At 33.5% G+C, this 25,368-nt stretch overlaps 4 protein-coding genes across 10 annotated transcripts; 1 reads left to right on the top strand and 3 right to left on the bottom strand.

The window, feature by feature from the left end:
* Window positions 1-1,883: 1,883 nt before the first annotated feature.
* LOC105799997 (probable thiol methyltransferase 2) lies at window positions 1,884-4,768 on the bottom strand. Of its 3 annotated transcripts, XM_012630832.2 has the most exons (8): window positions 4,516-4,763; window positions 4,094-4,224; window positions 3,853-3,939; window positions 3,632-3,732; window positions 3,459-3,558; window positions 3,186-3,232; window positions 2,935-3,013; window positions 1,884-2,234 (listed from the first exon to the last, which is right to left on the bottom strand). In XM_012630832.2, the coding sequence occupies exons 1-8, from the start codon at window positions 4,688-4,690 to the stop codon at window positions 2,181-2,183; spliced, it is 774 nt and encodes a 257-aa protein (XP_012486286.1). In that variant the 5' UTR covers window positions 4,691-4,763; the 3' UTR covers window positions 1,884-2,180. The 3 variants fall into 3 exon arrangements, 2 of the variants coding, with proteins under 2 accessions (XP_012486286.1, XP_012486287.1); XR_001135706.2 differs by lacking the exon at window positions 1,884-2,234 and having other exon boundaries at window positions 3,106-3,232; window positions 4,516-4,765; XM_012630833.2 differs by lacking the exons at window positions 3,186-3,232; window positions 3,459-3,558 and having other exon boundaries at window positions 4,516-4,768.
* Window positions 4,769-5,537: 769 nt separating this feature from the next.
* On the bottom strand, window positions 5,538-14,229 carry LOC105797730 (nucleolar GTP-binding protein 1). The gene is made up of 14 exons (XM_012627657.2): window positions 13,989-14,229; window positions 13,789-13,910; window positions 13,150-13,270; window positions 12,813-12,877; window positions 12,591-12,704; window positions 12,161-12,235; window positions 11,479-11,517; window positions 11,327-11,398; window positions 10,083-10,196; window positions 8,516-8,587; window positions 8,407-8,443; window positions 7,572-7,684; window positions 7,050-7,256; window positions 5,538-6,804 (listed from the first exon to the last, which is right to left on the bottom strand). Exons 1-14 carry the CDS (start codon window positions 14,068-14,070, stop codon window positions 6,718-6,720), a joined length of 1,320 nt encoding a protein of 439 aa, XP_012483111.2. The 5' UTR covers window positions 14,071-14,229; the 3' UTR covers window positions 5,538-6,717.
* Window positions 14,230-16,248: 2,019 nt separating this feature from the next.
* Window positions 16,249-19,350, top strand: LOC105799998 (uncharacterized). 4 transcript variants are annotated; one of them, XR_008189032.1, is made up of 7 exons: window positions 16,255-16,801; window positions 17,141-17,221; window positions 17,405-17,529; window positions 17,636-17,752; window positions 18,109-18,174; window positions 18,570-18,709; window positions 18,810-19,350. XR_008189032.1 is itself a non-coding variant. In XM_012630835.2 (4 exons), the coding sequence occupies exons 1-4, from the start codon at window positions 16,487-16,489 to the stop codon at window positions 19,057-19,059; spliced, it is 786 nt and encodes a 261-aa protein (XP_012486289.1). In that variant the 5' UTR covers window positions 16,280-16,486; the 3' UTR covers window positions 19,060-19,350. The 4 variants fall into 4 exon arrangements, 1 of the variants encoding a protein (XP_012486289.1); XR_008189030.1 differs by having other exon boundaries at window positions 16,251-16,801; window positions 17,636-18,174; XR_008189031.1 differs by having other exon boundaries at window positions 16,249-16,801; window positions 17,141-17,297; window positions 17,405-18,174.
* A 1,326-nt stretch (window positions 19,351-20,676) lies between these two features.
* On the bottom strand, window positions 20,677-23,575 carry LOC105799999 (probable cyclic nucleotide-gated ion channel 16). 2 transcript variants are annotated; one of them, XM_052620648.1, is made up of 7 exons: window positions 23,433-23,575; window positions 22,878-23,327; window positions 22,485-22,610; window positions 22,086-22,402; window positions 21,880-21,991; window positions 21,557-21,793; window positions 20,677-21,485 (listed from the first exon to the last, which is right to left on the bottom strand). In XM_052620648.1, exons 2-7 carry the CDS (start codon window positions 23,325-23,327, stop codon window positions 20,736-20,738), a joined length of 1,992 nt encoding a protein of 663 aa, XP_052476608.1. In that variant the 5' UTR covers window positions 23,433-23,575; the 3' UTR covers window positions 20,677-20,735. The 2 variants fall into 2 exon arrangements, with proteins under 2 accessions (XP_052476608.1, XP_012486291.1); XM_012630837.2 differs by having other exon boundaries at window positions 22,485-22,697.
* Between the last annotated feature and the right edge of the window lie 1,793 nt (window positions 23,576-25,368).

Here is a 25,368-nt window from a genome sequence, read left to right on the forward strand (position 1 = left end):
CAATCCAACTTACTTGATCCAAATGGATTACATAAGCATGATTTGATCCTCCAAATACGTTTCCTCAAGTGATATGATCTTCATTAATAGGTTGGATACATTCCACAATATCAATATAGACCAAATATTTTGTTCAATAAATTGCCATTAACACAAATATGAAAACAGTCTCGTCTGCTGTAGTTGGTCAAAGAGTGGGCACTCCTTTAATCTTTCCATATTTTCAACATTATTAGTTTCAAACCTTACATTACATTATTTATTGCATGTTATTTTAAACACACATTTATGTTCTAAGTTTGTGGTTTCCACACACATACCCATATAATAAAAATTATAATATTGACAATGTCATTGATTGGATTGGTGTTACAAATTAACTCGACATTATCTCGAGATTGATGAGAGTATTTTTAAAGTAAGTTACAACTCTACCTATGATTCAATTGTTTAATAAATCTTTTATTATTGAATTTTTCTTTCACCAACATGGTAACATTTTGATATTTTGATAACATATTAAATAATACTACCTAACACAATGAGATTTAATGTTCTATAAAAAATGACAATATGAGCTAGAAAGCTATTGGAATAGATTTAATATATTTAATTACATGTATTTACGTATTTAAATTTAAGCCAATTTGATAATTTTTGTTAAAAGTTATTTGATAAATTATAAATTCATACATATTGCATATAAGTTATTATTAGCTTCAAACCATATGTTTCATTTGGATATTATTTTAAACACACATGTATTTTAAATATGTTATTTCCACAGTTGTGTAATATAATTATTAATATTAATAATGTCGTGGATTGAGTTGGTGTCATAATTTAAACTTTTTTAAAATTTCATAAATATTTCATACGTGTCATTACATTTACTATGTTTTAAATATGTAGTTTTCATACATATACTCATGTAATAAAATTTCTAATATATATTGATATAACACATTAATTTATACTATATTTATTAAAATTTATAGCCTAATTAAGTTGACTTATTAATATTTTTTTAGAAAAGTTAACTTGTTAATAGTTCACATCATATTAACCATGTTTATAATATATGTTAAATATATAAATAATATAAACAAATATCTCTATTGAAAACTTATTAATTTTATAATAAAACATCTACGTGGAATTATACTTTAAACTTTGTCTTATAACATTTATCAGGCTAATGCATTAAGTTGCATTTTAAATTAAATATTTTATTAATATTTAAATTCATAATTACTTTTATAATATATTGATAAATAATAACATTTTATAACCAATTAATAATATAAACATAAAAATAGTAATACATAATTCATAGTACAAGTGAAAAATATTATGCATAAAATAATAAACTATATATAACATAAAAATAAAAAATGATAACAAAAAGTAATTATAAGTTTTGTAATTAAAATTGTCAAACTCTATATGACTTATTAACCAAGTAAAAATTATATATTTATATAAATATCATAATGATTATAATACCTAATTAAAATTATATAGTTATATTATAAATTATAATTTAAAAATTAAGTTACGATTAAATTAAATTAAATATATTCTTAAAATTGTTACACTAAATTAATTAATAAAATTTATTGTAAAATATTATAATATTTATATTTTAAATAATTCATGTGTAAATGCGTATAGAAAAATTGAAATAGAGAATGAGACTAAAATTCCAGAAAACGCCATTTTTTTAAATTACAAAAACAAGCGAATTTTTGAAAATTTACGGAAATGAACCGATTTTGATAAAACGCTTAGAATAATAGGAACAAATTGTTGTGATATAAAATAATCTTTTATATGGTATGGTAATTTCAATTTAAGAAGAAAAATAATCTTACAGCAAAAAGAAAAACAACATTTTATTTTATCTTTTGGTACATATTACAACTCACAAATTAAAGATAGAGATGACAACTAGCAGTTTACTCTGTCTCTAAATTACAATCACTTTCTGATTATATTTTCCTGTGTTTAAACGTTAAAAAAGGAATGAAAGAAAAAATATAACATCATTAACATGTACTATCTCATTTGCAAGCCTTCTAATTCAGATGAACTTCGTGAATGAAAGTAATCGCCCTTTACCTTGAGCTCGAGCAACCCTAAGCATGGCTCCTCAATTAGCCAACGATCATTATCACAATTCATAGAGAGGAGTGGCCGACACCTCTTTTCCATCTTCCAAGCTTCTCTCTTCCCTGTTGAAGGAACCAGTACTTAGAAATCCTTGTGGCATTGCGAGTTAATTAAATCACTAGCCCTAGATATGGCTAATGGCATTAAGAGAGTACATCCAAGTGGAAGCAAAGAGCAGAATAGAGGTCCAGAAAAGCCAGTAAAAATTTGAAGAGGTCATTCTGAAAGGAACCTAGTACTGAGGCAAGGTAACAGTGTCATTGGCCAAAAGCATTATACATTGAATTCCTTATCATTAAAATATATTCAATCTTCTCTTCTGTTTGCCAAAAAAGGCATCAAATATAACCAAGAATAGAAATCTATACTAAGGAATGTCCACCAGAAATTAGTGGGGCTCCAATAATCCCTTTCCCCTTTTCCTTCCTCTTCTGTTCCTTTTCTTTACTATTATTTACCACATACAGGATGGTCGGTCATAAATCTAATATAAACTATTATGATGGCACTGCACAAGGATTGTTCAATGTCATTTCTGACTAGGAGAAGTTATAGCAATCATGTTACCAACAAAGATCCCGTCCTCACTTCCAGTGAAGGTATTATCTTATATATGCTGTGGAATCTAGGTTTGCTCCTTTAATGACATTGTGATATTTAGTGCACATTCTTGAAAGTCCAATTACAGCTCCATATGGGGCACAATATAGCTTTTGCAAGCTCAGTCCGACAAGTTTACTGACAAAAAACAAGTTAACATACCTTTCTAGCTTCAATGGCCAATTCATTATCAACAATGGATACTGCCTTAAAGCCAATTGGATGCAAAACCTCTTCATAGCTGCATGGTTACAAAGTTCGACAGATTGTGATGGATCATTCTTACGTCAGCAGATAATATATATATCCCTCCCTATTTGACCAGAATATTACTAGCAATGCCATGGAAACAGGACTAGAAAATGCTTTTAACATAATCCACATAAAAGCATATAAAGGTGGCAGAAAACTACTCTTCAATTGATACTTTAAAAGGGGGTCCACCAGCATGATCATCCATCTGCAATCAAGGAATTTTTTTTTTTTACTTTCAGTGATTGTATAGAGAGTAGAGTAGCAAAATCTCACTTCAATTACTACAAACTTGTGTAGATTGAAAGTTCTTTACAATCAGAGCTACTTACAATTGCGAAGAACTGAAAACAACCATAAAAAGGTGGTTCCTCAATGAAAAGACAAGGAAAAAGAAGTAGAGGAAGAAATCATAAAACAAAAAAAGTTCTTACTGGAAACATCAATGTAACAAGCTCTCCATCTGGTTTTAAAAAGTTTTGGATTTGCTGAGCCCATGCTGATCTCATCTCTGGCAGAATGGCACAAAAAAACCTGCAGATTCCTACTATTGTGATGATCAAGAGATTTTCCTAATGGGATAATTGCCCCCCTAAAGATAACTTACGTGTAATCAAAAATAAGATCAAACAAGTCTGTAGGGCGCCAGGAGAAAAAATCTGCCTTTATGAAAGTAAAATCATCTGCATTTGGTAATGAGGAAGACATCTATATTGACAACCAAATATAAGCAATTCATCAGAATGACAAAAACTAGCAAAATACCTAACACCAGAGCAATGATAGCATCCTATGGATCTTGTTAAAGTGGGAGGAGGGCACACTAACCTGCTTTGCTTTCTTTATGGCCTCCTCTGATATGTCCAGACCAACAACATAGCGTCCAGGGCATGCCATTGCCACCACATCATAGCCCTGCAGTTAAGTAACACGGTAATAGATATTTTTAAGGAATAAATAAATATAATGAAAATAATTGCAGAGCAGCAGAAAAGGTCGCACCAAATTTGACTAGCACATGAAGCTGTCGTTTAAAGCAATAAGGCATATTGCAAAGAATACAACTTACAGTGCCACATCCAGGGACGAGAACCCTGCCCATGGGGAGAGATCCAGAGTGATGCAGATGTAAAATAACAGGTGTAGGGCAACCTAAATCCCAAGGGGTGACTCCCTGCTTCCAGGACTCTTCCCAACCAGCTAAAGATTAAGCGGAAAGATATCATGACATGGTGTATGAGTTGGGATCATTCTAAGTGATAAGCTTCATACAAGTTTTCTCAGAATAGCAAGACAATAAAATATTCCATTCCAAGAACCCATGTAGTAAAACTAGTCTAATACATAAGCTAAACCCGCAATCAATTACTCGAAAAAGAAGAAAAAGAATACCTATTACCTACACAATAAAAAGCAAAGAGAAAAATGAAAGGAACCGAGATGGGAAATGGGGATGTGCGAGTGACTGTTGGGAGTTCGAAGGAGAAGTACCAGATGCGTCGGTTTTAACAATTTGTTGGAGTTTTTGAATGCGAGGGTTGGTTTGAACACTGCTGTCAGTAGTGCGGCTTCGATTGTTGTTGTCCATGGCAAGGGTTGGACCCAGAGGGCTGGATGGCACTGCCACACGCCGTATCCGGGGGGAGAAGAAGAGAGACCGCAACATATATTCAACTTTCAAAATTTTTCTTCAAGAAGAAAACAAAATTTAAAATTATATAATTTTTTTTATATATAATAAACCACACGCTACCCTTGTTGAAAATCATTTCCCTTCCCATCTCACATTTATACCCGAACACAAACCAAAATCATTGGTTGGCTTAGGGTGAGTTTGGATGGGCGGTGCGTTTACTTGAGTTTAGTATAAAAATAGCGGTAGCGGTGAGATTAGACATTGTGGTAATCTTGTGGCGTGAGACAAAAAGTAGTTTAAACGCATCGCACTCCAATCACCCATCTAAACCCACCCTTGGTATTCCCGCCGAGTATTAACCTTCAACTACACAAACATTACACAATTTCATAAATATTATTTAATTTATTATCATAGCATTGATAATGTTGAATTCACTGGTTGGATAAAAATCAATAGATATTTCGATTTTTTAAAAATTAAATAGATTGAGTCACAAATTAATATTAATTGATTCAAATTAAAAATTTGATTAAATTAAAAGTTGAACTAATTTTCAATATATAATTTTATTAATAATTTCTTTAATCAAATTATCCAAATCAATTAAACCAATAATCTTATCATTGATCCAATTCTTAAAATTCTAATAAACCACTGGGCTACATGAAGCCCTTCGCAAGAGATTGGAGTAACTCTTGCTGTTTTAAATGATGAGTTATAATTAGCTTTTTTTTTCTTCCTGTTTAATCAAGGGTAAGAGACCCGAGATTTGGTGGCCTTGTAAGGTTACTGGTAGCAAATGGAATGGTTTGTACCCCGAAAAAGAAAAGAAATGATGGGCAACAATTGGACCATCCAGCATGTCACGATCACATAATAACCAACCATTTGCCATCAGAATCAGATTTCAAAACTTCACCATATGCAACACATTTATGGAGTGGACCCATATAATTCCCTAGTTCTGACCTTTACAGTTTTGACCATCAAACTTGTGGATTCTACTCATTTTGCACTCTTCACAATGTCATAATAACCAAACTATTCGGAATCCCAAAATTGATTACAACATATCAACCTGTGCAACACATCAGTGGGGTGGAGATATGGACGTAACTCTTTTATCAACCTGTGCAACACATCAGTGAGTTTAGTATAAAAATAGCGGTAGCGGTGAGATTAGATACTGTAGTGATACTGTAGCGTGAGACAAAAAGTAAGCTAAACGCACCGCACCCAATCACCCATCTAAACCCACCCTTGGTATTCCTGCCTGAGTATTAACCTTCAACTACACAAACATTACACAATTTCATAAATATTATTTAATTTATTATCATAGCATTGATAATGTTGAATTCACTGGTTGGATAAAAAATCAATAGATATTTCGATTTTTTTAAAAAATTAAATAGATTGAGTCACAAATTAATATTAATTGATTCAAATTAAAAATTTGATTAAATTAAAAGTTGAACTAATTTTCAATATATAATTTTATTAATAATTTCTTTAATCAAATTATCCAAATCAATTAAACCAATAATCTTATCATTGATCCAATTCTTAAAATTCTAATAAACCACTGGGCTACATGAAGCCCTTCGCAAGAGATTGGAGTAACTCTTGCTGTTTTAAATGATGAGTTATAATTAGCTTTTTTTCTTCCTGTTTAATCAAGGGTAAGAGACCCGAGATTTGGTGGCCTTGTAAGGTTACTGGTAGCAAATGGAATGGTTTGTACCCCGAAAAAGAAAAGAAATGATGGGCAACAATTGGACCATCCAGCATGTCACGATCACATAATAACCAACCATTTGCCATCAGAATCAGATTTCAAAACTTCACCATATGCAACACATTTATGGAGTGGACCCATATAATTCCCTAGTTCTGACCTTTACAGTTTTGACCATCAAACTTGTGGATTCTACTCATTTTGCACTCTTCACAATGTCATAATAACCAAACTATTCGGAATCCCAAAATTGATTACAACATATCAACCTGTGCAACACATCAGTGGGGTGGAGATATGGACGTAACTCTTTTATCTATGCAACTTCTATGTTATCTTGGATCCTTTTACTTTTGATCCTCTCCATCTGAGCCATCAACAACTCATGCACCTTCTTCTTCAGCTGCACTCAAAAACACCACAAAGCAATTTCAAAGTAAATCAGTGACAACTTAATAACCATCATCAATCTTTACTGAATGTTCAAAGTCATAGAATGTAAGCTATATAACAAGCAATGCTCCATTTTATGCACACATGACAGGTGAGAAAGAAAAAGGGTTGTGCTGCGGGAGTTCGTTACCATTCCAAAAAAATTGTATGTGAAGTCATGATAATGAAAACTAGATGGAGATTTAAGGAAATAACCTTATCGATTCCATCTTCATTTTTTACTGATACATGGAGTGCACCTTCAGGGCCTATTTTTCGATACTTAACCAATTCAAGATGATCGACTTCCCTATCTTCCGTTATGAAGACTACAGGAGATTCTTTCAACAGATCACATTTTGAGATAACATCAAGCCATAGGTGATTCCCAAACCTTTCACTAATCTCTTTGTATATCATGAACTGCATACAGTAGTATAAAATATAATCATAATGTCTATCTTTAGTACCCAGAAAAATATTTATCTGACCTTTTAAGCAGGAAATGAAGTAAACCAGATCTCATATTGCTTATAAGAAAGATAAACAGAATAAAATAACCACAGGATAAAATCAAAATAACACAAACAGATGACCAAAATACTTAGGAGGACTTGAGTGCCGCTCAAGCAAACATAAATCAGGATATGTTCTGGTTATGTTCCAGATGTCTTAAATCTCACAGATTATACGTTGGCATCACTTCTTTACTGCTCAAAGAAAGAGACCATGGCATACCTGATCAGACGGTGACATACCACACTGTCCTGATAAATCATGAACATAAAGAATTGCTGTTGGCAAATGTGAGAGCACAGCAAGTGTTAACTTTTCCAAATTATTCCTGTCTTCTGCAATGGGCCGGGGGAGTAGGCAAATAAGATTACATAAAAAAACACTTCAGACATATAAGAACTGCAAACAGGATGCAGATGACAATTTTTAGTGTTGAGCTTAAAAGACAGGTAGTCAACCTGTTTACCAGTCAACTAGCATCTAACAAAAGGTTGGGTGTCTTGAAAACACTTTAATCACTTCAGATTCCATAAATAAATAGACTTGAAATAAAGCCACAAGTATAAGAATTTTCAACAATGATGCAGACACAACCAAAGAATAGTTACATTATAGCCAGTTTAGCTCCCCACATTACATTATAGCCAGTTTAGCTCCCCACAATATATTACTGCTCCTTTTCTGTCTCAACCTTATGGACCTTAGTTTTGCCACACATATCTGAATTAGTTACTCAATTACTACCAGGGAAAACCACTACACCTATCAACTCGAGATTTTATTCCTAATTCCATCAAGTCAATGTGAACTTAACAATCGAAATTACATAGAAGCCTTGAGAAAATGTGGTCAAATTCTGAAGGGGAATGGGGGATTAAAAAAGGACTTTAGAACCACGTGCATGCTCAGTTGTACCAACCTATCCCAGTTTGTGTGTGCACAGTGATAGCAAGAATGTAATAGAGAGATGGAGAGATGCTGGCCAAGATAATTCTTCAGAACGTATAAAACCAATAAACTAGGAAAAAGAAACCTAACAAACTTCAAGATTCTTTACCATCACATCTCTTCAACAAGCCTGGGGTGTCGGTCACCTGGAAGGAGTTTTAAGTAAATCATAAAAGGTACAAGCTGAAAGCACACAAAATCTTATAAAAAAGACTAACCTGAAAATGCTGGTAGTCTAGAGTAATATGACCCATGAGAATTCCTCTTGTTGTAAAAGGATAGTTGCACACCTAAGGACATAAAAGGAAAACTGTCCGGAAAAGGGAGATAAAAGGTAAATGATAATACCATTTCAGTACAAATGCAACTTGATGGTATGTTGATTTCATATAAATCCCATACAGTTATCCTCGGCCTGTTTCATTCTTTCAACCAGGCAAAACCAGACTATGCTTAGTATATCACCAGTTTCAGATGTAAAGAGACCAAAAGCTAGAGCTTCAACCTGAACAGATCTTCTTTACTTACTTACCTATCACTTATTTTAGGAATCACCAAACAAGTTCAGAAATGTCACAACCAGTCACATGTTCAACTTAAAAATTCATAAAAACTAGCAAATTTATAGATTTATGCCCAAAACATTACAAGACTAAACAATAATAGTACAAAACATGACAGAAAAGATGGACCAAACAGGCTAGGGGAGAGATCTCAAGAAATATCTGACAAAGAAAATGACGAGTCTTGGCAAAAGCAAAACACCAGTATGGCTATATGAAAACAAGAAAGACAAAGAAGGGAGGTCCTCAGGCGTGGTATTTGGCAACTAGTTCAGTAGACTATGTTATGGATGCCGTTGTGGGCAAGACGAGAAGTCAAAAGCACCAAAGATGAAAAAACGATAAAAACAACTTTGACTAATATTCCTAACTAGAATAATTTATATAGTTAGTACTTCATTGCAATTAAAAGTTTTTAATTTTAGTTTCCTTAATTATAGTTTCTTATTCTACAAGTTAATTTTAGTTTCTTAGTAATAAAATAAGACAAATTATTTATAGAGGTTTATGACTATTTCTAACGAGACTAAGGTTAGGAGCTCCCTTTAACGAGTTCCATATATTATTAATCAGAGGTTCTTCTCATGGTAGAAATCGCAACAGGGGAAAAAGCTCCCTCAAAACTTACTTTCAAGTGAATCGCCCAGTGACTCAATCAACAACCCATAACCTTAACAGACCATCTTCTCTTAGAATTCATATGGAAATTTTTCAATACAAATTGGTATTTGACATGGTGTGTCAACCGTTTAGTGCAACCAATTAGCAGCTTTCTTGTCAGTCTGGCTCTTAAAATGTTGAAGAGGGCATGTAGATCGATATCATAAACTATCAAGACTCCTTTCCCTCTCAGTTCTTAATTTTTGAAGTCTTTACTAAAATGTCAACGGTAGATGATTCAAAAATATTAAAAGATCTTTTAGTGGGGTTCAAAAGAAGAAAGGATAGCTATTAGCATGAATCCCTCTTTGCTTTATTCAGTTAGGGATTTTTGTATGTATATCAAGTTTATTAATTTACTTAAGGCAGACAAATTGTTTGAACTATGTTGGGAGACCACAATATCAGAAGCACTCAGATTACCATTAAGAACCATTTTTGGGCTAGACTATTTTTCATAGGAATAAAATTAACACCATTTTTTGCAATGCTACTTTAAGCGATAAAGTACTAATCTAAGAAAATAGCACCCAAACCAAAACCTGCAAGTAGTTGTGCAAACCTCAGGCTTTCCTGTTGAAAGTAGACGGACCAATGATGACTTCCCCACATTTGGTGCTCCAACAAGACACAGAGTTGGCATTTCTAGATCCACAACTGGCATGGCTCTCAAAGTCTGGAAACCAAATAATATGAAGATAAACCATCATACATATTCCACTTGCAATAAAATGAGCTTTCAAGGCTAAAGTTAAGGATATTCAAGCTTAAGTCATCAAGAAGAAGCTGAAACGGCCTAAAATGTTTCTACTTTGATGCAGCATAAGCACGTTAATCACATAGAATAAAACAATGAGAGGTATTTTCTTTGACAAATAGAACAAAATTCTGAAAGGACATGACCTTAGAAAAGTAGCAAAACGAACTACAAACATAAAGCACTATTACTCCTGAAAGAGCCAAATAGAATGTCTGTTGGCAGCAATGACTACCATGAACCATCACTTAAACTAAGGAAAGATCATGATTCTAGATGTTTAAAGGTTTGATCCGCATTATACAAACAATCCGATTCTTACAGTCATTCTTGTTCAAGGAAGTCCTTCCTTAATTACCTTAGTAAATAAATATGACACTATGAACCTCCAATGCTAAAAACATAAAGAGAAAGAAATCCTGAAGTTAAAGTTTCCATGATCTCTGAGTAAATTCCTCAACACCAGTGAAGAAATTAATTTTCTAGGAGGATGCACCTGTCAGTTACACCTTAGATGGTTTTCCAGCTACAGAGCAAATCACGTATACAAGCAAAAACATACAGACAACTCAAAAACATGTGATGTAATAAGCCAATCTGCATGCCGAGAAAAAATGTCAAGAAAATTCAATATTGTGAAAAACAAGGGTCAAAAAGTTCAAGGCTAAATATCAACAAACTTCAAATTATAGCATTATTGGATGTCCAACTGAAATTAAGACCAAAGGTTCACACTCAGGTATAAATGTCAAATACTCATATGCATCTCTGTACTTACTTTCCATAAAATGACCTCATATTTGGAGGGGTGAACCCCTCATATCCAGCTATGGATTAGGTTATTAAATTTGTTTCATGAGTTCTTGAAAAAAATGAAGAGCCTAAGAAACAGAGATTGTTTAATATTTAGTTCTTGGTTATGCTAAAAGAGATATTTCTAGTTCCTACTTCCACACTCAAAAAGAAATTGTTCTTATATTTTTAGTTATATACTTTTAAGTTAATACTTGTGTTAAACTAGACAATTTAAAAGATTTATGATTATATACCTTTGCAATATACAATAAATCATCAATAGCCTGTCCTTCACACTTGAAGATTTCTTGAAGTTTCTCCAAACCCTACAATAACAGAAAATATACAAAAGTGATAGTACTGAACATCAATAAAAGATCTATATAGCAAAAAGATAATTACTTACCTCAGTCAATCGTTCCTCTGCTTCCTTCTTTGATAAAGACTGCAAAGAGTAAATCAATAGATGCTCAATTAGCATTTTCAAACAGACTTTCAAGTTGTACCTTAAACCATATACATACATATGCGTGCGTAGAAAGAGAGAGGGGGGATTATAAATTTACAATTCAATATGCCAATATTGGAGTTTAAAAGCTCCATACGTGGGTTCATATGCTTGCCACATTTATGTTGAACAATATGTTAGTAATTGAGTATTGACTTCCTTCTTTAGAGTTAAAAATGGCACATGGCAAGCATTAAACTCACCAGTAGAATATTTTAACTCCATTGTAAGGTATAGGATTATAATCCATATATAAATCACATGGTCCTTCGATTAGATTTGAAAGAAACAATGTTACTTTGCCTCTTCATTTTCTTAACACACATACTGGACGCATCATAGAGGACAGGGGTATAAGCGTATGAGTAAGACACTAAAATATATGGGGGAAAACAATGAAAACGTAAAACAGCCCATGCCCAAGTTCAAGCATAAAAAAGTTAAATTTGTATTTAAATGAAACGGGCACATCAAATACAAGGAGCCCCCCCCCCCCCCGCCTTTTTCCCCAAATAAATCTCTCTGACATCTTTCCTTGAAAAGGGTCTTTAAACATCGTTCTAAGGGAAGCACAAATAACCTTGGCACAAAGAGAAGCATGTTCCTTTCCAACAGATACCACCTTCTTCCTAAGAGCATCTACCTTTTTCAGAACCTGTGAGACAATAACCATGTTTTAATATGGCATTGAAAGAATGGAAGAGTGAATGAACCACATATAGTAATACCATAAAACATACAAGGGTAAGACAGTAATAATGTTTAAATATGGCACTGAAAGAAAGGGGGGATGGGTAAATAAACCTTCCACAAACAATAATAAAACTGACATAGATATCATTTTGCTTACTTTTAGATGTTATTCCACTGGGACAGCACTAAAGCTCAAAATTTTGTTTCTAAAAGTCATTCATTTTGCTTATAGATGAATGGATAAAAAGCATCATAATTCTTCGCATATATAACAAGACCATCTAAGGTAAAAAGAAGAGTGAGCTATTAATGAGTACCTCTTCATAATTTCCAGCCCCAAATGTCAACTCAATAAGAGATCGCTCATAAGGATGCAAATAGATTCTTTTGGGGAAATTCTCTATGTACCCTCTCAGTGGAACTGCCAATTCCTGAAGATAAAGTTTAAAAAAATGTTAAATTCAAGCAATATATTCATTACTGCAAGCTACAAGTTTTCCTTTATTACAAAAAGAACAGACACTGGAATAAGATCATACTTTCATCAGTGCATCGAGTTGCTTTGCACCTCTATTTCGTTCTCTCTTTGCTACATTTGCAATGCCTAGGTAGGAAACCAAATGTCATGCTAAACCAACAGTTTGACTTGTTGAACTAAATATAACATGAGCAAATGAATTTATTCAAATCTATGTTGCTTTGACTCTTCATTTGTCTTGAAGCACTCGTGTCTGACATATGAGTATAGGGATATAACCTCCAAGAATTCTCCAGATACATGGCAAAACTTGTAAAAAATTTGACCATGCCAATGTCGGACACATGCCCTTATCAAGGACTCGCACCCAAATCCCAAGTGACATAGTATTCAATTACCTTTTGTAGGCAAGACCCTTTTCGCCTTCCTCGAAGCAGATTGGAAAATATCAACTGATGGCATCACCATTGGCAGCTTCTGAAATGCACCAATAGTTTCTACTTTTGCCAATGATTGATCCTAAGAACAAAATATAAAGCCACCAAAAAATCCATTTTTCAGCATAATGAATATCATATTGTTAATCTGCTTGACTAATTATAGTCATGAGAATAATCATATATCATTAAATTCCATCATCTCAGATTAAAGACATGAAGTTGGAAATTTCAAACATTAGTCTACATGTAGGATGAGAAATGGTCATAAAAATGCCAAAATCATTGACAAACGGTCACTTAGACTATGAAACTCGGTATTTAGTGATATATAATGGGCACGTGACAGACCACTTTCTCGTCTCTTAAAAAATTTTCAATAACATCCATGAAGATACGTAGTTAGCCCTTAAAATAGAAGACACAATAATGCATGAGCCATAGGTACAATAATATATCAAAGTTTAGAAAAACAGTATCTTGCCTAAAAGCTTTCCAACAATGCAGCAGAGGCATTTGCTAGCTTTAAAAATAAATAAATAAATAAATAAACAAAATAGCTGCTTAATCCACCATCAGAAATTCAGAAGAACAAATAACCTTGGGTTTAGTTTGGGGAGTGGGTACATAGCTTGCTTTGACGAGCTCGCAAGCGAAAGTCTGCATGTTTCTACACAAGCACAAGGTCTTGTGCTTTATAGGCCTCTGCATCTGGTACCAACCTAAATTTGGAGAGCAAAGATGGGAACAAGAGAAACTAATTTATCATTAAAAATGAAATAAGAAGGAAGCTTATATACCTCTTGAGAAGCGGAAGGTTGTTGAAAGATATCTGGAACAAGGGAGGTGGCATGACTCAAGTAGACTAAAGGCGCAGCTCATTCCCCCCAACCACTTGAGAAGCCAATCGCAACTAGGCCCAAAGTTTACCAAACGGTTCCGACTCCTGCCTGCGCCACGGCAAAGCCAGAGATAGACAGATAACTGAGATAAGAGTGAGTTCCGTCGTGTGTGTTTTTTCTCTTTGGGAAATGAATACTGGTACTACGGGCCTAGCAGGCCAAGCCCTTCCGGTTTTAGAAATATTGTTTTTTTTTATTTATTGTTATTATTAGTAGTAGTATATTTCTTATCTATTGTTAATTATTTTTAAGAAAATTTAAAAGTTAAAATAAGTCAAAAATTTATATTCTTTGTATACTTAGACTTTATATCCATATTTTCTTTTCGAGAATTATTTCCCTTCACATTTTGGATCCAATTATTAATACTATTAAAAGAATTATTAAATTTTTACTGTGACATTGAAATTTTAAAATACTCACTTAATAGTTATATAACAAAAAATTCGACATTATAATGAATCTAAATTTATCAAAAATTTAACGGTATTAAAAATTCTTAAAATTTACACAATATTTTAATCAAAATAAAATATTTAAAATAACTAACGGTATTATAAAATTGACCTACTAAATTATTTTAAAATATAAAACATATGATTAAATTTTAAATTTAAGTAGAGTATAAGATTAAAATTTAACTATTATTACGTAATCTCAAAATACTCTATTAGGACAGTGATCAAATAAGGAAGCCTTAGAGCATTCTATTGACAAATTGAGTATGCCCTTTAAATGATTGTCTATACAAACTTTCATTTCAATTTCTAAAAAAATATATATATAGTAATTGATTATATTCAAATTGCAATTTTCCTAGCTTCTTACTCTACCATGATTTGTTTTTCAAGACTTAACTTAAAATGTGTTGTTCGATAAAATTTTAAGAGATTTCGCAAAAAAATAATACTGGGGTCCTCAAAAGTCCTATACTAGATATAGCACCGAGGCTTTAAAAAGGTTTTGTTTGATGGGCCATTTGAGCCTTAAGAGGCTTCGCCAAGTACAACATTGAGGTCCTCAAAAGGCTATTGATGCTTGATTAATCTACTTCTTTGGTAATAGTTTTTTTAACAAGTTTAGGCTTTACAAGGCATAGCCCAATAGGATATTAGAGCCTCAAGAGGCTTTGTTGAAAATGACATTAGGGCCTTCAAAATGCCTATGTTGGAGGCCTCATTGGGGCTTTAAGAATACTTGCCTAATGAGGCACCAGAGCCTCAAGAGGCTTCACAAAGTCTGACGTTGGGACCCTCAAAAAGTCATTAGTGTTTAAACAAGTTGCTTTGTTAGTAATCACATGTTAAGTGAGTTGGGACATTAAAAGGCCTCGCATTGTAATGATTTGAATGTCAGTTGTATTGAAAATTACAGTTTTGAGATCCCATTTCGATCAATGGAACTCGTAAATATTTTTATTAAGATATTTACAGAGTTTTATATGGGTGAATTAAATTTTTGATAAATAAATTATTTGAAATTGTGCTTAACTAGGATTCAGGGGCTAAGGAGGAAGTTCTAGCCAAAGGTTTTCAAATTTTAAAGCCTACAATTGGTTAATTTAATTTAGTCATTTTCTTTTATAATTTTTATGTTTTTGAGATTATGAGAGTTTAATCTAGTTAGTCTATGTATCAAATTATAAAACTGTTAAAGTTTTAAAATTGCAATAGTTGAGAATTGAACGTTTTAAGTGCTAAATTGATAGATTTTAAGCTTAAATGTGAAAAAGATTAATATGTAAATTAAATTGATAATTTCATACATTAAGATCTAAATTGAATAAAATGTAAAATTAACTATAGAAATAAGAAATAAGAGGTCGTTGATGGATTATAGTGAAATTAGATTTCAAATTAGAGTTTTATATAGAAAGTTAGATTAGTTCTAATTTTAAGGATTAAATTGAATAAAATACAAAATTTATATAAAATGACAATTGATTGTGAATTTGGTTGGATATTAATAATAATGTATGTTTATGTTAATTATTAGGTTTTTAAAGAGAAATTAGTATCATACAATTTAGAGGTGTAAGACAAGTCCCATTAACCTAATAAAAGTTTCAACATTAGCATCAAATAAAGATGATGACACGTTAATAATTGACTTCATTACAATTTAAGAATGATATATTTGAATTGATTGGAAGTAGTTAGAAAAGAGAATTACGAGAGGAAGAAAAATACAGGTAATAACCAGCTCGGAATCCGCACCTTAATTATGCAAAACAAAAGAGAATTAGCAAAGGGATCGATGAAAAAAGCGAAAGTTTTTAATTCCAACTTTTTTTTTTAGAAAACTCCACCATTAAGTTAAACATACCAAATCGGGTCAAAGACTAACAAATTCCACCCAGAGCCGCACAGTTGCCGGCAATCTCCACCACTGAGTAAATGCCAGGCCCAGGTCCCCACCTCATGTATGCTATGAGCTCGGGCCTAGCTCTGACCCATCTCACCAGGGGACGTTTCTCCCCTCACCACACCCTTACCTATACTCTCAACGCCTTCTTCGGCCCTGACATAGGCTCCTTCTCTGAGTGGCTAACCTCTGTTCTCTTCCTTGATTCTTCTGTTCTCGCTTTTTTAGCTGATTCAATCCATCACCCTGTTTATTATGTCTTGATTCTGGGGCTTCCTTTATGCCTTTTCTACTCCTGGGCATCAGGTATTTTGGTGAAAAGAAGCCTTCTTGATTCTGTTTCAGGGGTGAGCTGTTTTAAAGTGGATCAGGATTCTTATTTCTTTTATTTACTTTTATTGTGGGAAAATAGAAAGATATTTTTTTTTTTTGATAAATGATCTGTTGGTTGAGCCGTAGATTTGGTAGGTTTTGTTTTCTTGTTTATTGATTTGAGTGCACATGACACCTTTTTTTGCAACAGTTCTGTATGGTCAATGCTGTTAGATTGATGAAAATGGTGATGAATATCAAATGAGTTCTCTGCCTTTGTTTATGAACAAGTTACTTAGCTAAAACTATTTGTTTCAGTTGCATCAAATGATTTGTAATGTCATATCTTGTTATGTGTGTACTTTATTTTTCAGGTGCCACTTTCAAGGAAGCAATGCTTATTGTTGATATCAGCTGGTTCTTTTTCCCACTTTTTCCTTGACCATTTATTTGAGGTGAATTTTAGAGATTCCTTTTTTCATGACATGTGGCTAATTGTATCTGATTTGTTTATTCCCCGGTAATTAGCATGTAAGTGTCGTTATGCAATATGATGCTGGAAATTGTTGCAAAATAGTTTGCCAATGCAAAGGAAATTGATGTTTGAGGATGGACAATTCTGTTTCTTTTTGTGACAGAAATCATGAACTTATTAGTCAAAATGCTATACTGACTGCATAATTATGATTCGATGGCTCATTGGAGAGGAGGGTGTAAAAGTTGTCTTGGTATGGCACAGCAGTGTACTGGGTGCTAAGGAAATGTATGTGTGGATTGGCATGCGCCAGCATATCCAATTTATCATTAAGATCTCATTGAGAATTTTAAAGTTTGTTTGTTGCTTATTCATGATTTGTGCTTAAATGCAGATTCCTGAAAATGGACATTAGGGCCGTTGTTGGGTTAGGGAACAGTTTGGACTTTGTAAGAAGGCAAATAATATGAATTATCCTATGAGAGGGGGAGTTACAATACTTGTTTTCATGGTTGTTCCACCTTGAAATAATTAGATATGGTTAATTTATTCAATCATTAGGTAGCAATTAATGCTTTTTTAAGCATGATTTAATTTGTTTTTTTGGTAGCTTCCTTGAGATGAGTTACTGTAGTTTTTTTGCTCCCATCCTTTGTCATTGCACCTATATCACACAGTGCTACATGATATGATACAAAAGAATTGAATTATTGTCTTGCCACCTTGCTGGATTACCATGTTAGGGATCATCTGGTTTGGTCATGTTAGCAGTATTATGATTTAAATAGTGTTAGAGGCCCTTTTATATGATTACACCGAGTGACATGAACATTCCTTGTTAAGGCATTCTTTTCTCTTGAATATCAGGTATCTTATCTGGGGTGCATATTTTGAAAAATGGTGAAGTACAAGAAGAAAATGCTAGTTATTAGGGTATGATTTTCCCTTACAACCAAACAGAAACGAAATCTTTTGTACCTAGGAAGTTACTTTCTGCATAATTTTAACAATTGAATGCTTGGAAGGGCTTATGTTTCATGTCTTTGGTCAGCATCATTGAATATCTTGTTTTCTATAAGGCTCTGAGTCTTTGTTTTCTTGCAATACCTTGTATGACATTTGCGCCTTGCACGTATCCAGACATGGGAATGTCAATATGACTCTCAAAGATTCATGGATAAACATAAAAGAAGTTGCATTATACTCGTTACAAACTCACACATATCCAATGCTCACACCCGATTTCAAGTGACATAGCTTATCTTTATTTTTTGTTCAGCATTTCTTTTGCATAATTTTGTAGACCTTATACAAAGATAAACATACAGGAAAATGGTAAGTCATCCATGTATACTTGGATATTGAGCACTGGCTGGTGGATAAACCGTGCACCTGTTAACCCAGATGCTGTGGTTGTAGTTGGATTCCTGTGCACTTGTTTAATTGGTGGCTTCATTTACATCAACAGGTGCTTATTTCTCACATTTGATATGTTTGTTTGATCTTATCATTTTCAGCTTTGAGTTTGAGTCTTGAGGAACTAATATTTTACACAATCCTGTTTGCAGAGTGGGGTTGCCAAAATCTACCAGAAAACAATCATACCAATCAATGAAACTTATTATGATCATAGCAAGCCTGTATTCTTTCTGGTGTGCAAGCCAAACATACTGGGCTAATCCTCGACGGCCAGCAGTTGGCGAAGAAGCTGATCTTGGAGTCCTTGTATTCTTAGCTACCTACTTTCTTCTTCCCCATGGTCTCTGTATATTGTCCATGAACTCCGAGGATCTCCACACCGATCATATCCCTCTTTAATGGAGAAATTCAGCAATCTTATGCTAAGAAAAAAAAGAATAGTGTCTGCCGAAAAGGAAAAAGAAAAGGAAGAGGCTGCTCTGTATTTAGAATTACTTGTGTTTGTGTCCTAGGGTTGGAGGTGAAGTTTTTAGTGAAAAGGATGAAAGGAACTTACTGAAGTTTTTGGGGAATCCCTATAGTATCTGCTAGAAAGTACTGACTGAAGTTTGGAGAGCATTCCATCTTAACATGGTAAAAATGTGATTTTTAGTTCATAAAATCAATCTATCCATCCATTTGCTAAAAGAATGAAGTTGAATTTCAATAGAGGTTGATTAATTACTTTTTGAGGCATTATATTAACTCTTAAGGAGGGGAACTTTTAAATTTTTATGCATGAATATTAGGAGTCCTAAAATTCAATTGTTATGTTCTTTATATGCTAACTGTGTTATTTTCTCACAACACTTTCAAAAACATTTTTAAATGAATTTGTTTCCTAACAAGAACTCATCCCAATATTTCGTATACTTCAACAAGTATGCTTTAGATATTAGTTGTATGCATCAAGGCTAACATACGTTTATATTTACATTAATCACGAATGTCTTAAAAAAACATAGCTTTGATCTTATACTTATAAATCCTCATAACCGTTTGTAGAGCTTATGTCTGGTGGGCTTCATCCAATTATTGATCTTATTAATCATGCCACAAAAATGAAAGAAGATCTTTTATCACTTTAACAGAGTGTTAAGTTTTTATGACTGCCAAAGTCGATCCACTCTAGAGCGTATCTGAACACTAGTGACTACCACTTCTAATTCACAATGGACACTTACATGAATTAAGCTCTAGATTCCTATCAACTCTTGCTATTAACTTTATAAGTCGCTTGACTTGGATACCTAGCCAGGTCATTATGAATGGCCAAAGGGGGTGGCTTCAGTAATGTGAGTGTTGGTGTCATAGAAATGCTAATCCGAGCCCCCTTTGCCCCTTGGTATGGTGTTGGTTCCTAGCTTTTGTAGTGTGCTTGGTAGGTAGGGAATGTTAGGGTATGGGTTTGCCGGATGTGCTGTTACAAGAGCCGGTGACAGGTCCGTTTGTTACAGTTTTGAAGCTGAAATAAAGTGCTAGTTTATTACAATTGGGCATAACAAAGAAATCCTAATCAACTTGATATCAAACCTAAATCAAATGTGACCCAAACAAAAACAAGTTATTACATTAGAGAAAATGAGATCTCTTGGCCTTCAAAGAAAACTGTAGCATGCTTATCAACTGAAGCAGAATATAAAGCCCTTGCCAACGCAGCAGCTGGGTTTATAATCTCTTATCCGAGTTGCAGGTTCTCCAAACTAAACCGACTTTGATTCTATGTGATTATGTTTGAGCAACTTATCTTTTTCTTTTTGGCACATAGAGCAACATGTCATTTTGCAAGTCCTATTTTCATATTTAAGATTAATATTATAGTAAATATTATCGCTAGTTAATTATAATTATTGTGTCTATCACTCCCTAGTCCAGTAAATGAAAGCAAAATGTATATTTGGTCTACTCAGTTTTTTATATAATATTGACATAATCTATTTTTGAAGCAAGTATAGTTTTTAAATTAATGAAGGAATATTGACACTCTAACCTCTCGCATTATCTTTTAATTATCACAACTTACTTTTAGTCCAAATTTACAGGGCAGAGAAATCAGGCTCCACAGGCTTAAACATTTTGGGCATTTTTAAGATGGAATCATCTTGGTTAATCCGGGAAACCGTCTTCTTTGCTCCTTTTCTAGTGTTTTTAGCAAATTTAGAAGCCAGTATGGTGATCCCTAGATGCTGGGCATGGTTGGCTTGATCCGAGGATGAAGCATCGCCATCCTCATATTCTGCACCAGCCCCATCGTCCATGTCATACATGTCATCATACAACTGTTCTTGTTTTGCTAGCTCAATGGCCAGCCTTTTCCTCTTGTACCGTCTCCAAGCAGCTTGAATAAAGCATGCTCCCCAAGTCCTCCATTGGTGAGAATAGTATCTGAACGCATGTTGCAGTTTCTTGCTATGCAGTCGCTTAAATTGTTTAGCCACATATCTGAGATCCCAGGCACGGAGAGCAAAGGCCTCAACTTCTGTAATTGACTTCACCGTTCGGGTTGACAATGGAAGGTTTATGATGGAGTCTGAATGTGGAATCAAGGCCCATGTCAGCAACTCTTCACCACAAAAGTCACCAGGTCCAAGGGTTATCGAATTGTAAAACCCTGTTCGACCCCCGTTGGTTGTCGAGCTTTCGACTTTGCCTCGAATGATGAAAAGCATCTCCTGCACTGGATCACCTTCTCGGACAAGGAACATGTCGTTGGTGTTCAGGGACGAGACAAGGCGTTCACATATGGCATCTAGTAGCTGGTCATCCATCTGAGCAAAAAATGGAACCTGAAACCAAAACCAGGCATCTACTTAAGTATTACTGGTTACATTGGGGTAACCACACAACAAATACTTACACGGCGAACAAGGGCAAGACAGAGATGCCTTTGAATTTGACGCCGGAGATCCAAGGGTAAGGACTTCAATATAGCTTCTTCATCAACACCTCTTGTGGCAGTCCATTGATAGTTAACGAACCGGCGCACACGGTCTTGCAAATCTGGTGGCAATTGCCGGTGTCTCATCCACTCTTCTGTATCTCTTCGTCGAATTCTCCACTCTTCTAGTCTAGCTGTAGTAGATTGAAGATAGCCCTTCAAGAAATGCAAAAGGTTCAATGGTAAGATAGCCATTATGTTTTTTAAGTCACAATCAAGCTAGCAAAATGATAAAAATTTACCTGCATGTTGCCTATGAGATGTGAGAAGAAGACTAGACCACATATGCAAATAATAATGCAAAATAAAGTTTCTGAACTCAGAGTACTTGTCATAATACTTTGTCCATAAGAACTGCATATATAACATATAATTGTTGCAGGTGTTAGAAAAACAACAACAAAAAAACTAATTTTAACACCTAATGCAATCAAAACTAAATATATACCATAAATTTTTCAAACCCCACCAAAGGCAGTAAAAGTATTTATCAGGGAAATCCGATGAGGCAACATTGTTGGTAAAAGCATCAGAAAACATTCCAAACTGAAAATCTTTGTCATCATCATTCAAAGCATCGCAATTGATGATCACATTAGTTTTCTTGAGCCAAGCGTTCCGTGCAGACTTTCCGACGGTATTACAATCAAGGAAGTAAGGATTACATGAGGGTGAATGTGTGGAATTCATCTCTTTTGAACATTCTATTCTCCAGCACTCGTACTGCCGTTGAATCGACAACACATACCATGAAGCTCCCAACACCTGCACTGACAATTTAAAACCATAATTACAGATACCTTAGCATGGCAGCTTCATGTTAACATCATCGTGTAACAGCACTCACATGGCTAGCTAGCGTATACAGAACGAGATTGTATGCTGCCCCTGACCAAGCAGTCTTGGCGACAACTCCCGTACTTTTAATAATCCGTCGATTAATTGGAAACATGATTAAGAATCGAGGAATATACTGAAGGAGGACAATGAAAGAAAGTGTATGGTTAGCATGAGCAGCCGTTGCACTTTTCGATGCTGGAATTATGAACCAGATGACAATCTGAGAAGCAATAAAACGAAATCAACGTCCGCAAAACTATATCAATCAACAAACCTCTAGCTGCAAGTTGTTGTTCAAGCAATTTTCCAGTTGTGGTTCATAGGGTTTGGCATGGGGAAAAATAAAAGGATATTGTACAAAAAAGATAATGGTAATATAATGAAAAAGTGAGTGAGAAACCTGAGGGAGAGGGAGGGCAGCAGCAAGATCAATGATGAAACTGGACTTCAAGTAGCGAATGGCGATGGCCTTTCGATCCATTACGAGCTCTCCCCTTCCGAAAACCCTAGAAGAGGGTGCGACAAATGCAGTCCTGAACTTGATGGTGATGTGAATGAAAAAGAACAAGTCTGCGACGGTACGGAAGAAGGTGACAAAGATACCTAAGCCTAGATCGATTTGCATGCAACCTGGGGCACCAATAACGGGAAGGAAAAAGTAGAGAGGGTCCAAAAACAAGGCAACGAGGCATGTGCAAAGAATAATGTAGTTCCATTTGGTTAGAGTGGGGCTTCCAGGATCAAGGACTTGATTCCACCATGGAACTTCCCGCCTCAGATCTGACAACTCTGAGAAGGTCTTTGGGAGCCGTCCGAAGCGGGTGGACGCGTACCGATGGAGGTGATTCATCTTCCACCAATATTAACAATCAATAATTAATAACTCATATTAAACTCTTTTTTTTCCATCAGATAATTACAAATAACAAAAAAAAAGTGCTTAGAAATTACTTACGGTGGTAGGGATTTCCCTGCAAAACCCCGGCTTGGCATGGACGATGGAAAGGTAAAGAGAGAAGCAGAAGAGGATTGGGTTTGAGAGATTTTTCCAAGTATGGAAGGCCTAGCTACTTCTGCGGATTTTCATGGGCAATTTGAGCGCCAAACAAAGCAATAAACTAATTAATGCAACTTTTATTATTGGCTTGTTTAATCAAAACAAATATGTTAGATATTGCACACCGGTGAAAAAAAATGAAAGACTATAGTAACTTCAAATATTTTTTAAATAACTCCTAAAATACTGTTTTCAAAATATCTACCTACTCGAAAAAATTATAAATTCCCCTTAATATCTATTTATTAAGCAATTTTAAATAAAAATAATTATACCATTTTTATTATTTATCTATAATATATTTAAAAATACGAGTTTGAAAAAATTTTGAACTGATAAGAATATCTTTTATTTTCATCTTATTACTAAATTCACATTTAAAAATAATTATGGTATTTAATTTAAGATTATTAATTAATATAGATATAAATATAAATTTTGGGAGTTAATTTTTAAAATAATGACTAAATGATATAATATATAAAAGTTGATGGCTAAATTTATTATTATATTAATTTTTAACTACCACGTCACTCTTCCTTTAGATGCTTAATGAAATAGACAAAAACAAAACAATCTCAATTAGTAAGTTTTTTTAAAAATATTTATGTATTTTATATATGTCTTTGAATTTTTTAGATTTAAGATCAAATTAAGATCATTTGTAAAATTTAAGAGTTAATTTTAAAAATATTATGACTAAATTAATATAATATGTAAAAATTGAGAACTAAATTTGTTATTATACCTTTTTTAACTACCATGTCAGAACATGAGTGCTTAAATTGAAAAAAATATATTTTGAATGCCTAAAATAAAATAAAAAATTAATAATTAAGTAATATCATTTTGTAACTATGGTCATTGCACAACTTTTTTAATCTCATCATTTTCTTTAAATTTATTGTCATCCACAAATACCTGTTTTAGTTGCAGGACAACAAATTTACGCAACAATATTTTATTCTTATTAAGAATTTTTGTGATTACAATTCCACGTGTTATTTTATTTTTATATCCAAGTTTCATAGTTTCAAGTTTTATTTATTATGTAAATTTCATGTGTGAAATGATCAAAACAAAATCGTGTTAGTTTTACAATTTTATTTACAGAGCAAATTTGCATTCAGAATGATTTTGCCTATTATTTCATGAATAAATACTATTACTAACGTTCGGTATTTTATATTTTAATTTTTAGTAATTATATTAGTTTATCAAAGTCGAAATTCCAGTAGTTGACCTCCAAAAATGGTGTCAACTCCAGTGTTGATGGAATTTTCGGAATTTTACAAGTATTTCCTAACAACGATAATTTTTTTTAATTCCAGTGTTTTAGTCATGAATTTAGAAAATTTTAAAATAGTTTGGATTTTTAAATGATTATATTTAAGTTAAAAATAATATTATTATATTAAGACTATTGTACTTGGATATTTCTTTTGAAAAATAAATATTATTCAAACTGTTGATATGTGATTAATTTATACGTTCCAATTTATTATTTTATATAACATTTATATAAACAAGTAATAATCTAAAACTAACTAGACCTGTCCATGGGCCGGGCCGGGCGACGACCCGCCCGAAATATGAGAGGGTTTGGGTAAAAATATAGGCCCGAAATATGGGTTTAGACAAAATTTTAGGCCCGTTTAAAAAATGGGCCGGGCCTCGGGCAAGATTTTTGGCCGGGCCTGCCTGCCCTACCGAAAAATATTAAATATATATTTTTATTTTTAAAATATAATAGTTTTTATTTTAAGTTTATTTACTTTCATTTCCTTGACTAGTGTTACAAAATAATAATAATAAAACATCAAGTTTGTTTTAC

This window comes from Gossypium raimondii, chromosome 9 (assembly GCF_025698545.1).
Source record: "Gossypium raimondii isolate GPD5lz chromosome 9, ASM2569854v1, whole genome shotgun sequence".
Taxonomy (NCBI): domain Eukaryota; kingdom Viridiplantae; phylum Streptophyta; class Magnoliopsida; order Malvales; family Malvaceae; genus Gossypium; species Gossypium raimondii.